Source organism: Mustela erminea, chromosome 11 (assembly GCF_009829155.1).
Source record: "Mustela erminea isolate mMusErm1 chromosome 11, mMusErm1.Pri, whole genome shotgun sequence".
In the NCBI taxonomy this organism is placed as follows: Eukaryota; Metazoa; Chordata; class Mammalia; order Carnivora; family Mustelidae; genus Mustela; species Mustela erminea.
This window is the reverse complement of record NC_045624.1, coordinates 851,981-865,510: the sequence shown is the minus strand read 5'-3', so window position 1 is coordinate 865,510 and position 13,530 is coordinate 851,981. Positions and strand designations below refer to the sequence as shown.

Sequence of the window (13,530 nt, the reverse complement as noted above, 5' to 3'; positions counted from 1 at the left end):
GTGAGGTCGATAGTTCTGGCTGTACCCGCTTCACCGCTGCGGGCAGGCACGAGGGCGTGGAGGTGTCTGGACCCACGTCTCCCGCTGGGAGGCCCTTGGCATGCTCCTCTCTGGGCTTTCAGGCTTCCCGTATCCCACGGGCAGGCAGCCGCGGGGCAGGTGCCGCCTCCCTGACACGCCGGGGGAGGGATTCCGGGAGCAGCGGCCGCCTGAAGCCGGCCTAGTGTCTGGCCCCGGGCCACCCCGTGGCACAGGCCTGCACACAGCAGACGCTCAAGTAACAATCAAAGCCTGAGATCCACGACGGCAGAGCAAGGAGACTGGCCGGAGCCCAGAATGGACGCGGCCTTGCAGTGAGTCGGGGAGGGGCTTCGGGGAACAGGTACCGAATGCCGCCGCTGCCACCTCAAGGACTGAGTCCAGTTCCCTGGGGAAGGAGTTCTGTGGCGTTTTCAGTGCAAGCTCCTAGAGCGTGCTGGGGATGAACTCTGCGGGCACCTGGGTGGCTCTGTCAGTTGGGCGTCTGCTTCCCGCTCGGACCGTGATCCCCAGGGTCGTGGAATCGGGTCCCGCATCGGGCTCTCTGCTCTGTGGGGCGCCTGCTTCTCCCTCTAGCACCCCCTTGCCAGCGGTCTCTCTCTTTCTGATAAATAAAATCTTAAAAAAGAAACAGAAAAAGGATGAACTCCGAAGCAAAGGGCCGCCTCCCAGAACCTTGCCGTCAGCAGCAGCAGCCACTTGGCGACGGCGTGGGCCCCGGGCCCCTCCCAGCAGGACAGACCCAGTGGGTGCGGTGTCCAGCGGAGAGCCTGGAGCCAGCAGGAGCAGCGGCCCCTGCACCCGCCTGTGAGCACCCAAGCACACGCCGCTCCCAGACGGCCTCGGAAGGACGTGCAGGTCCACGCCATGATGAGCTGCTGTGGCTCCCATGCTCCCGGCCTGGCTCAGCCCAGCTTCCTTGCGGGTCCCCTAAGGGAACGCCCCAGACATTCGCTTCCTGCTGGCTTCTGTCCGTGACACGTCAGTGCCACAGACACGCTTGTGCCTCTTCTGTGCTGGGGCTCCCTGCAGGGCTGTGGTCCATCGTGCTGTCCCGCGTCCTCTGTTGGGAAGGGGCGCTCTGGACCCTTCCCTGGGGTCTGTCGGGGCTCAGTCGGGACTGCGTTCCCATGTGGACAGCTGGACGGGGAGGAGGCCAGATGACCCTCCTGAGACCATCTCATGTCACTTACCAGCGTCTCAGTCTTACCTCGGGGCGAAGTCTTCCCCCCAGGCCCTGGGCATATAGGGGAGCCCTGCGGGCCCACAGCCATCACAGAAAGCCTGTGTGCAAGGCTGGCCCTGGGCCCAGCTGGGATTTCGGCCATGGGTGGGGGGATGCCCGCCGTCCACCCCCAGCCAGCGGCGCTCCCTGTGCCTTAACAGCTCAGGCCACGCGGGACGCAAACGGGTGACGGGGGGCTATGCCTGGAGCCGCTACCGTCTTCCTCCTGGACAATGTGGCCTGGGTTGTCCTGACCGTCCCGTTCGCTCTGCGTCTTCCAATGCATGGGGAGAACCATCCTAGGCATCAGGCCGGCACAGAAAAGGGGTTTCTGTGTTCATCAGAAACTAAAAACGAGGACAGATGCCTGCAGCCCTGCAAAGTCTGAGAAGCAGACACAACATCTACCATCCGGGTCGGCGGGAGAAGCCTTTCTCTGTCCTGTGCAAGTCACTCATGAATAAATAAGGAGAGTTTCTGGTGCGGAGCCCAACATTCCAACTTCATCGATACAGAGACTAGTGTTTAGATTAGGAAGAAATCACTGGAACCGACACAGAGGAGCCTCGCGTTACAAGGGAACACCCGTGTTTCACCACGAAACAGAAAAATTCTGTTCTTTGGCTTTCAGGTTCTCATCCAGGTTCCACCAGTAATCGTTGGAAACACGCTACGGTACGTTTTTGCTATTTGCCGACTGACATAAGGTCAATGCACCTGTGGATTCGGGGACGCTGGACGCTGGCTCCCGGGGGAGCACGGGGCTGGGCTCTGCCAGCCTCCGCTCACATCTTCACCACCACCGGTCCGCGTACAGCTTGTCTGACGTGTGCACCAGTGGACAGACTGTACTGCCTCGTGAACGCTGAACTCACCACTTCTAGAGCGGCAGCTTCCCAACAATGACATTTTCTGCAAAGGCACAGCCCAGCCTTCTTGCACGTGGGAACACCAGACTCTACGTGTGCGTGGGGGCCGCTTCCAACAGCGAAAGCCCAAAGACGTGGAGAACATAGCCAGAAACAGTGACAAGCACGTGCTGACGTGTGGGCCGAGAGAAGAACGCAGCTGGAGCGTTGCTCAGGCTCAGCTGGGAACACGAGCGTGAGACACACTTTCTCCCTCTGCATCGGTCTTCAAGCGACCACAGAGGGGCCCTGCTCGTTTCGGGCTTGCAAATAAACTTGCAAATACAGTGAGAGTCTGCTGTGTTTCCTAGAGTCTGTGGGACGCATGTTCACACACATCGATGACCTTACTGCTTTTGTCACGTTCTAGAACCTAAAACCGTCGGGAGAGCCTGGCCCGGAGAGGAAGGGGCTTGTGCCGCGCGCCCGTCCTTCCCAGCTGTGTGCTTTCAGCGCACGACACTCCTGCGCCTGCGAAGTGGGGATGATGATGGCGATCGGGGAAGGGGCGGGTGTCCTGTACACGGACCCCATCGGCTTCTGCCCCATCCATCCAGAGGTCCATCCATCCGTGAGGTCCACACTCCCAGGCCTCTGTGGGTACCCACGCCTTCTGTCCTGCCTGCACGGCTCTAGGATGGCGAGCTCACGATCGCCTACGCAGGGGTCGTCCCGGGAAGACCCGGCCAGGTTCCCACAGCCTGCCTGCTGCGGGACGCTCTGCTCCGAGAGGCCCGATGTCACGTGACTCAATGTTCCTGGAGGACCACAGCGTTCCTGGCAGCCCAGTCCACCTGCGGTGGAAGAAAGGCCACTAGGTGGAACCCACCGGCCCAGAAGCAAACCTTTCCTACTCCAGCAGAGACTGTCCCCAGGGTCTCAGCCAGGGAAAGCCCCGTGGGCACGCCCGTCCCACGAGAAATGCTCCAGGGGCCCCTCCTGGACACCGTCTTAGGAGAATGAAACCACACACCATCATTGGGGGTCGATTCCCTATTGGGCCAGAAATAATACAAAAAGAGACTTCCCTGAGACCTTGCAGCATTCACAGATTTTAAATGTCCTTGAACCATTTTCAGCAAACCGTATGTGTGCCCACAGATGAACGGGGTGTCTCAGCACCACTGTTCCAGCCGGGGTCGTCTCCGTTTTAAAGACAAGTCCAAGCGGTCCTGAGCCCCGTAAAATGTTTCTACTTGGCAATTACTATTAATTCCATCTGATTCTAGGTGATGGTGGTGTATTTATAAAGTAACATGTGCGTATGTGCTTAAGACATATGGGATAATCACTCACTCTACTGACGGTTCCTCTTTCCTTTTCAGTCCCAGGACAGGCTAACAGAGAACAAAGGGAACTTCTCGCCTTTATGTCGACATCTTGCTGGTTTGCTGGAACCTGCCCGCCCGTCCCCTGCAGCTGGTGGAACACAGCCCCACGGTCCCTAACCTGCTGGGGACGAGATGTCTGCCCACGTCCCTCGAGAAAGTCGTTCCGCCTCCGTGACTTCGGGCAGTGACAGACGAGGCCGCGACAGTCACGTGACTCAAGGCGACCTTCCGCGCGGTAGCTGCCCTCGCCTGGCCCTCTAATTCCACCCGTTACAAGGCAGGGAGCTCCGCCCGCTCAGCCCGGCCCGCGGGGAGGGTGAGGAAGGAGGAGGTTCCCTCATCAGACCCTGTCTCTCTCTCTCTCTCACTATCTAGCACCGGGCCCAAGACACAGAACAGGAAAAGTCCGGTCAACGGAGCACGCCGCTGGGCCGGCATGATCTGGGTGGCGTCTCTCCTGCTTCCTAAGAGATCACACAAGACACAGGAGTGCGTCTATGGGGCCAGCCCGGACAGCCCGCAGAGAAAACAGCAGACACGACTGTGATTCTCTGTATACACCCCGGCCAAGCAGCCCGTTGTCCTTAAACAGACACAAGCCTCAGGGACTAGATCTCTCGACTCTGGGGGATCATAAGATCACAAAGTGGGGACCCGGGTGGCTCAGTCGTTGGGTGTCTGCCTTCGGCTCAGGTCAGGATCCCAGAGTCCTGGATCTAGTCCCGAGTCGGGCTCCCTGCTCTCCGGGGAGCCTGCTTCCCCCTCGCCCTCGGCTCCCCTGCCCCGGCTTGCGCTCTCCTGCTCCCTCTGTCGCCGTCTCTCTAATAAAATCTTTTTTTAAAAAAACAAGCATATTTGGCAGCAACAGACAGCTGTAAAGTTAGTGTTGGGGCTTTTACAACTAACACAGACGTGAACGCTGCACTTTCAAATGACTCACGCTCCCGAGAGTTGTTTAGAAAGTTAAAATAATCAATGAAACAAGAAGGGATTGGGAGGGAGACAAACCACAGATGACTCTTAATCTCACAAAACAAACTGAGGGTTGCTGGGGGCAGGGGTGTAGGGAGAGGGGGGTGGGGTTATGGACACTGGGGAGGGTGTGTGCGATGGTGAGTGCTGTGAAGTGTGTAAACCCGGTGATTCACAGACCTGTACCCCGGGGATAAAAATACATGTTTATAAACAAACAAACAAATAAATAAATAAACATTAAAAAAAAAAGAAAGTTAAAATAAAATACTTCTGATAGAATATTTAATCAAATGTTTTCTACTAGCACGGGCTTGTCTGGGCTTAACGCGGTGACCTGCGCTCTGTCTCTTTGGTCCTGGATCGGGGTAAAACCCGCACCACGGAAGACAGAGTGGAGGATGGGGACGCAGAGACGATGCGTCGCAGACAGTGGACGACATACGGGGGAGGTGACGGGGGTCGCACAGAAAGAGCCTGTGTCGATGCAAACACTAAGACTTTTTCTCAAAATCCCAACTACGGCTTAAGCATCTTTCTACATTAACTTTTCTCACCTATGGGCTATGCATTTGGTGAACTGCTCGTTCTGTACTTTACTTATTATTAATTAAAAAAAAACTAAAATGCTAATAATGGACCCAAAATTGCCCAACAAAATCCGCCATTCTGGAGACTTGCTGTGTCTGAACACGCTGAGGCCAGGTGAGAGCAAGACTTCTTTCTTCGCTTTTGAAGCTGACCGCCCAGCTGGCCCCCGGCTGAGGCACTGGACAGACAGCCGCGTGCCCCGGCCGGCCCCAGGAGCGCGGACGCAGACGGCGAGCCAGCGCAGAGCTGAACGCCACCGCTGCTCCTCTGGCAGTGCCCGCCTTCCACAGATGGATAGGGAGACCCTCGGAGTTTTAAGGACCAGCCCCAGAGGTCCAGCTTTGATAAGGAGGCCGCGACTGGAAAAGGGACCCCAGGGCGTTCCAGGACAGCATGCAGAGTGCCACCGACAAGCAGGCCACCCGCAGGCTGCCTCCGTCGGCGTCCCCGCCCGGCCACGGGGCCCGGACCACATGTGCACGCCGTCTTTCCCGAGAATGGCGACCCCCGCCCCCCGTTTCTGAGGACCCCCGGCTCCCTGCTGGCCGTCTTCCTAAGCTGCCCCTCACCCTGGGACACGTGCAGTTCGGTAATGGACTCAGCCAAGCTGCCACGAGAACGCCGCAGGGAAACGAGTCTAGTCCGGGCGCTACAGAAGCACCGCTGCGTGCCCCATCCCGTCTGTGTCAAATCACCAAATCCTAGAACTCCGTGAAACAGCAAAATCACGCACACACGCCTTCCTAAGGCTTACTTTCCATTCCTACGTTTTCTGCAAACGTATATTCCTGCCTCCCAAGCGTCAGGCCGCAACGTTCCACAACACCTGATCGGAGGAGGCCGAGGAGAAGGACCGAGAGGAGGCGTCGCTTCACTTCTGGGTGAGAACACAGAGGCTTGCCGAGCTCGTGAGGTAGCAGAAGCCTTCACCGAGACACAACATAGACGATGCGCCTCTTTTTTTTTTTTTTTTTAAAGATTTTATTTATTTATCTGACAGAGACACAGCGAGAGAGGGAACACAAGTGGAGGAGAGAGAGAGAGGAGGAAGCAGGCTCCCCACGGAGCAGAGAGCCTGATGCGGGGCTCGATCCCAGGACCCTGAGATCATGACCTGAGCCGAAGGCAGAGGATTAACCCGCTGAGCCACCCAGGCGCCCCGATGCTCTCTCTTCGTAAAGGGCTGGGCAACTGCTTTACTGTACGGATCGTCTCTTTCTTGCAGTTGCCGCGTGGCCATGTGCCGTTCGGGAATTCCTCTCTCGTTCGGGGATGCCTTCCTCCTCGTCCATGGAGCATTTGGAAGAAAACCGATGATTCGGTATTTATGTCTTGACTTTGCACGTTTAAAGCATCTGCTTAGTGAAGAGCTCCCGTGACAACTTACTGTTTTCCATTTGGAACCAAGAGATGATGTGTTTGGTCACAGGAGGCCTCTGCCCCACCAGCAGGGGTGCCCGGGGTGCAGACGGGGCCATGGGGACCACCGTAGGGACCGGAGCTGCCCGGAGGGACCCCCGGAGGCGCATCCGCCGTTGCGGTCGGCCTCCCACAGGGCGGAAGGACTCCGGAGCGCAACAAACAGTGGAATGACTGAGCTGCTGGTGACAAACCGAGAAACAAAGCAGCCCTGGAATTCTGGACGCAGGCTCCGTCCTGAAGCCTCAGAGAACCAGGCCGACGGCTTTTCAGTGCCTGGAGTGCTGACAGGAGCCTCCCGGCCGAGTTTCCCGCCAGCTGCGCTCCAGCCTGGCCCTTAGTCTCCTGACGCAGGGGCTCACTCCGTTTGGTTTCTCTGGACATCACAGCACGGCGTGTCATAGCCCACAACGAGCCACCACGACACATGGGGGCTGGTTTGCACGGCACCCTCTGATGCGGCCGCGTTATTCGCCCCTGCCCTTCCTTACGGATTGTAGCGCCCGCGTGCGAGGGGGCGTCCTCCCTCCGGGGCTCCCAGCTTTCTCGCAGGGACGGCTCCTGGGTGAGGTGTCCCGGCTTGTCCACACCACAGTCCCGCGGACGCGAGCGCGCGCAGCCTCTGACGCAGAGAGTGTCTGGAGAGTGAAATGAGCCTTGCTCGGCTCTCCCGGGAGGATGAGGATGGCGCGAGCAGAGACCAGCCGTCTTCACGGGCGAGAAATACAACATGTACTTCCTCACCCGTGCAGTTTTAGTTCAGTGTAAGTGTAACTTCATTCACGTGTTTAGGTATTTCTTACTTTACGTAACATTTTAGTATTTTCACAGCATATCACGTAGGGACCCCACGGAGGGCTGAGTAGTTGCACACTTAGCACTGGGCGCCCGCAAGGTCTCTGGCACTGGTACCGGACGCCCACCGGAGCGTGCACAGGTGAGGCGAGGCGAGCTTCAGCAGTCTGCCCGACGTTGAGGGTCTCGAAAAGGCACCACAAACCCAAGCCATGTGGATCGATTCGCTCACTCCCTCACCCACCCCGCCATTGAGCACACACCAGGCTCTGGCCACGTGCCTGACACCGTCCTAGGCACTAAGACACATCACGGGGAAAGAAGCCTGAGCTCTGCCGCCAAGGAGGGCGTCGTCTCCTGGGAGAGAGGAAGGCACTGCTCTTCCCGATCAAAGAATCATTACAGGAACCAGACTCTCCAACGAAGCCCTAAATACAGAGGCGTCCAGTCCAACACGCAGTCCTACCGTCTCCCCAACGCCCGGCACTCACAGGGTCCATGCCAGCCTGGGCAGAGGAGCCGAGTGCATCACTCTTGACTGTGAACCGACCTGTGGTTCGGTGCTAGAGCAGATTAGTGACAACAGAAGTAACGGCCTCGCGGTACAGGCTGGCCGGGCCGGATGCGGACACAGCGCACAGGCAACGGAGCTTCACGGAGAGCCCCTCAGCCTTGGGGCCAGTTACGCAATGTGTGGGGCCTCCTCAGAGCAGGATCCCACGGCACAGCCCACAGCACTCCCGACTGCCCACATTTTACAGGTGGGGAGACTGAGGCCGAGAAAGGCTGTATTTTCACTCTGTCCGTAAGCTCTGACACCATTTCTCAGTAGGGAGGGGCGCAGCCAGTACTTGAAGGATGAATCTCTTCACCCACCGCACAGGGACTTGCCCGAATGAGAAAGGGCCGTCTGCCACCCACGCAGAAATGCCCCTCGCTAGCACACCCCCAGCGTGCCCCCTGCGGGCTCCTCGTCCGCCTGAATGCAGGGCTGGGGCTGTCGTCACATGGCGACGTCTCCTTGAAGGCACCGTTCGCTGTCTCCAGCCACCCCGGGGGAGCCGGCAACCTGGCAGCTGTACCCAGGCCACGGCCAGTGCTCTACCCCGGGAGGACGGGGCCCCGTTCTGCTCCGTCCTTTCAGGGAGGCATCCTGGGCCCAGGTGCAGCAACGGGATGGCATCTGCCTGTGAACCCCAGAGCTCATGGGCCGAGGACACCCAGGCTGGGGTACAGTCACCATCTCCCGGGCCCCCACAGGCTCCGGGTCTCACTGTGGAGGGCTCCTGGCTGAGTCATCCGTATGTCCCCAGCACAGCGTCTGTCACCACTGATCTGCAACCTCCTGGCACGTTCCCCAGATCATCCACAGCTTGTCATGACCAGGTTCCGACCCTGTGTCCCTCTTCAACCTCCTCTTTCCTGTCCTCGTGAATCAGAGAGACAGGACAGGAGCCAAATAACCACAGTTCCGCCCTAGGAAACAGAAACTCCATGGATTCTTCCACTGTGAAGGGAGGGGCGGGGGTGGGCGGGGGTGGGAGGCGTGGGAAGGGGGACGACATGGGCGTCACATCCCTGGGACTCACGCACTGTCTGGGCTGGGCACCACCACCCCGGGCCCCGGCACGAAAACCCTAAAGGGATGTGTCTGGGCTGCGAGTTCCCACCACCGCACCTTCAGCAGCCGTTTCGAAAATCAAGAACGCTGTGTTTTCATCAATTCCGTAAATCACACAGATGGGAAACTAAACTGCCTCTTGCATCAGGAGAAGGCGGTGAGATTGATCACAGAACGAGGCTGTCTTCCCGCGGCGTCCTCCGCTGAGCCCAGCATTCTCGGGGCTGAGCAAAAGCCTCCGCCGCAGCCCTCGGGAGCAGCGTGGACACCGGCCCCCACCGGACCACGGTCCCCGCAGCACCGCGCCCCTGATGGCCCCGGAGGGAGCTGCCTGCACCTCCGTCAGTGCTGCTGTGAACACCCGTGATTAGATTACAAAGCCCTCACCAGGCTGCGGTGTGTCTGCTGCCGTAATTCATCAGCATGCTAATGCTGTTTTAATGGTCTCTAATGATGTAATAAGAAATAATGGAATTTACTTGACAGCTACATAACCATTAACAAAACATATTAAGTACAAAATTTCTGGCAGCTCCAGCCTGTGCGGCCGCCTCCCTCCTCTCTTCGAACAGTGTGCAACCCTGAGAACGTGCTCCTAGGTGCCAGGAGCTGCTCCCCAGCTGCCCCCTGCTGCGGCCTCCACTGCCCATGTCTGTCAGTCCGGCGGGTGCCTGAGCTCAGCATCATGCTGGGCCCTGGGAGCGACAGCGAGTGCACCCGTGTACACCACGGCACACGCAGCACACGCTCCGGCACACATGCAGTAACCAAGAACCCCAACGTGTGGGGCCGACACTAACTGTGGCACCGGGAGGACCAGCCTTAGACTGGAAGCAGGAGCCATACTCAGAGCAGGGGAGACTGGGGACACCTCCGGCTGGGTGCCGCAGCCAGGAGGACCCTCTGGAGTGCTGGGCCCCAAGGAGTGCTACGGGAGGACCAGCCTCTCGCCGGCTTCAAGACACGGTGGCGGTGTCACGTTTGGCTCCACGGGACATCGGAAGCCCCCAGTTTTCTGACCAGGGAAGAAACTGTGGCAAAAGACATTCACAAAAGCTTTGGTATGGCCACAGCTCAGCCAGACAGTGCTCCCTGGAAGCCCTGTGCCCCAGTTATCCTCAGATACTACAGGCTCCCCTCCCGCTGGACACCTCCCACCAGATGCCTCCCCACTGGACACCCCCTTCACTGGACACCCCTCCCCCACCAGATGTCCCCCCACTGGACACCCCTCCCCAGAAGAGGACCCTCCCCAGACCAAAAGCCCCTGCAGTCCTGAGATCCCCACCCCCAGCCCGCACCAGAAGCCCCTCAGTCCCAAAGCTTGCCACGCCTTACACTGGCCTCTGGCCCTCCTGCCGGGGCCCTGAGGCTCTGTTAGGGGCCTGTGAGCCTGGTTGAGGCTGTGGAGAAAGGGAGGTGCCAGGAGGGCAGCACAGGAAGGGCAGAGGACCAGCCAGACATGCGTGTTGACCTTGGACACTCAGCTCACGTTCTCTCTGGGCAACACCTTCCCTCGGCAGGAAAGGACACACTCTCGCTGCTAGAAAAGCTGTGGCCAGGTGCTCGGGGGTCGCCCGCCATGTGGACGGCTCAGTCCCACTGCGTTCGGCAGGCTGGTCTGCGGGGCCTGCCCCGGGGGGCTTCCGGCCTGGCCCAAGCACGGCTCCCCTCCTTGGTGGGGGGCTCCGGGTCATAGCCACGTGAGCCACCTCAAGCCAGAAGGCGCCACGGCTGCTGCTGACGCTCCCAGCCCCCGAGCTCCCACCCGTCCTGAGGACGGCCCTCATCCCAGACCGCGCTCTCTCGGCAGCCGGGGCCCAGCCCGTGAGGCACACACACCTCCACTCCCGACCAGCAATCACGGGCGGGGGCCCCAGTCTCCCCCAGGCGGAGACCTCTGCCTTCTGCCTGGTGCACACTCACCAGAGCTCAAAGGGAAATCATGAACACGCAGTAAATGTAGGCCGCAGTGGGCCAGGCCCAGTTTCACCTCGAAGCCTGTCCGTGGGGTTTCTCTGTTGTCTGACGCTCTCGATAAGGGGCCTGAGCTGTGGTGACGCTCTCCAAAGACTCAGTCCACCCCGGCCGCTCCTGGAGCACCTCCAGGAAATGCAAAGTCTTGTTATTACTTCCAGTCATTCCGGGATGCTCTCGCCTCTAGTGAAGGAAGCGGGACTCGTTCAGCCACTGTCCCCGCAGGGATGTGTCCGCGGCACGAGCCGCTGAGTCTCAGGGGCCAGATTCAGCGTCTCCTGCTTGTGGGCAGAGGGGTGAGGACCGCCTAGCCGTGGCTGGGGGCGGGGGTCACGTTGGTGCAGGCCCTGGGCTGGGTGCCTGACGTGAGCGTGGCAGGGGCCTTGGTGTCACCGGTGAGGACCACAGACGAGCCATCATGTGGGGAGCTCAGGAAACTTCCCTCTGCTCCTCTGAAGGGAACGGTCAGCACCTGCAGGTCAGCCGTGGCTCTCCTGTGTGATCTGTTCAACGGCACCTGTAGAGACTGTGCCCTGGGCAAAGGGCCCTGTGGGTCTCCTGAGGGCACACCGCGTTTCCGAGCCCAGCAGCCATGCCCCCTTCTGCAGGGCTGCAGAGGGACGGGCAGAGACACCTGCATAGGCCGGCAGTGGAGTCCTGCACGGGAGGGAAGGCCCTTGGACAATGGACGGTTCTCAAGGGCGTCTGAGACGACAGGCAGGACTGAAAGCCCTCGGGGCTGGCGTGCGGCTCCACTGAGCAGGGAAAGGCGTAGTTACAAGGGAGTGTCTCCCAGTCTCGCGGCTCCTGCCCACTCGTGATCTCCTCTCCAGCCCTACCCGGTGCGGTATCAGGACCACCAACACTCACCTAGAAGCCTCAGTGGCCCAGATCACTCGGGCCTCCACCTGTGTCCCTTGTAACTCGTTCTTCACGGCTGCAAACGCCCTCCAGACGTAGTCCCCGGTGGCCGGCAGCCCACAGAAGGAATCCCGCACTCCTCACGAGGACCTCAGGGCCCACCTGAACTGTGCTGCCACGCAGCACGTCGTCCCTCCCGCCTGGTGGCAGCCGGGAACCGGCTCTCCAGACCTCACAGCCTCGGGCCCTTTGTTTCCACGTGAATGAGGCTGCCAGACCTTTCCGCTCTGCTCCTGTGCCTGCCGGAACACCCCGGCTCCACACTGGCACCCGGCTCCGTGCTTTGTAACGTTTGTGGAATGAAAAGCCGCGTGTTGGGGGGGGTCTGGGTGGCTCAGTCGTTAAACGTCTGCCCTCAGCTCAGGTCATGCTCTCAGGGTCCTGGAATCAAGCCCCGCATCGGGCTCTCTGCTCAGCAGGGAGCCTGCTTCTCCCTCTCCCTCTGCCTGCTGCTCCCCTGCGCATGCTTCCTGGCTCTCTCTCTGTTAAAGGAACAAATAAAATCTTTAAAAAAACGAGGAGCTGCGTCTTGGAGGCGAGCATGCTTGCTGGGGCGGAGACGACACACGAGCCCTCACGAGCTGGAGAGATGGACTGGACAGTCGTCAGGTGCACGGAGCCCAGCGAGGTGAACCTGGGCTTCCTGTTGAGACTAGGACTTGGCCTTGGCCTGTCTCTCCCAACTTCTGGCTCCTTCCTACCCAAAATAAAGGGTGATGAACTTCCAAATGAGCTAACAGCAGCAGGAAAAGAGCTCGGACAGCCCCACGGAGTGGCAAGACTCACGGACGCTCAAACTGTATTTGCAGGATGGAAGGCCCCAGGCCCCAGGCCGCTGGCACCAACAGAGCTCGCCCGAGCCTCTGATTTCCCGAGCGGCTCACAACACACGCACCGGTCCGTCCCGACGCAGGTTCCGGCCTGTCCTCCACGTCCGGACCGACCCCCCACCAGCTGGGACGTGCCGGTCTGTGCACTCCTGCCCTCGCTTACGAGTCACACTGTGTTCACCTGCTCCTGCTCAGGCGTGTGGCCCCGTTCTGTGCAGCCTCCAGAAACGCGGAGGCGGCAACCCTCACTGCAGACTTGACCCGGGCCTGTGCCCCAGTCTCCCCAGCCACTAAGTCTGCCTACAGCCTGCCCACAGGTGACGACAAGGCCAGTGGCTCTCGGGAGACGTGGGCTAGCGAGCACGTGGCAGGGTCCGCACACCGGCGCCGCTTGGGAAGCGCTGACTTCTCACGGACACGCGTCGTCCCCGGGCTCGCGCTCGTCTGCGGCAGGTGGGGCCCCGGCACCAGAAGGTTCTGGAGTGCGCAGGGCTGAGCGCCGCGGCCGGAGTGGGCCCCGTCCTTCCAGGAGATCAGAATTCTTACAATTCCACCCCGTTTCATCCGCACGTCCACACCGCCCCAAGCCCACCCGGAATTCTTCCGTCCCTCCTGAACTGTTTCTCTGATCTAATTAACGAGAACCCCAGGCACACAGTTCTCTGCCTCGCAGACCAATTTATGACATGGAACCTGATGTGAGCAGAGACGCCAACCCCGAGACCCCGCACCGGCACTCACGCGATCTCCGCGAAGACACTCATCGGCACCTCCAGGAGACGCGCGACGCCCTCCATCAGCTCCTTCCCCTTCTCTGGACTCAGGGGGCTGTTGAGGAGAGTGGGGGTGGGGGCAGCGTTACCACATGGAACTCATCAACACTTGAGAAGCCGCGCGTCGC

General features: G+C 59.9%; 1 protein-coding gene across 6 annotated transcripts in view; it reads right to left on the bottom strand.

Moving 5' to 3' along the window:
• Window positions 1–13,530, bottom strand: part of PTPRN2 (protein tyrosine phosphatase receptor type N2) — a 709,963-nt gene that overhangs the window by 371,135 nt on the left and 325,298 nt on the right. For 5 of the 6 annotated variants that reach the window (XM_032303991.1, XM_032303992.1, XM_032303994.1 and 2 more), the window contains one exon: window positions 13,371–13,457. The exons of the other annotated variant lie outside the window; for it this stretch is intronic. In XM_032303991.1, the coding sequence (XP_032159882.1) occupies window positions 13,371–13,457 (87 nt within the window). The remainder of the gene's footprint in view (window positions 1–13,370; window positions 13,458–13,530) is intronic. 6 annotated transcript variants of the gene reach the window in all.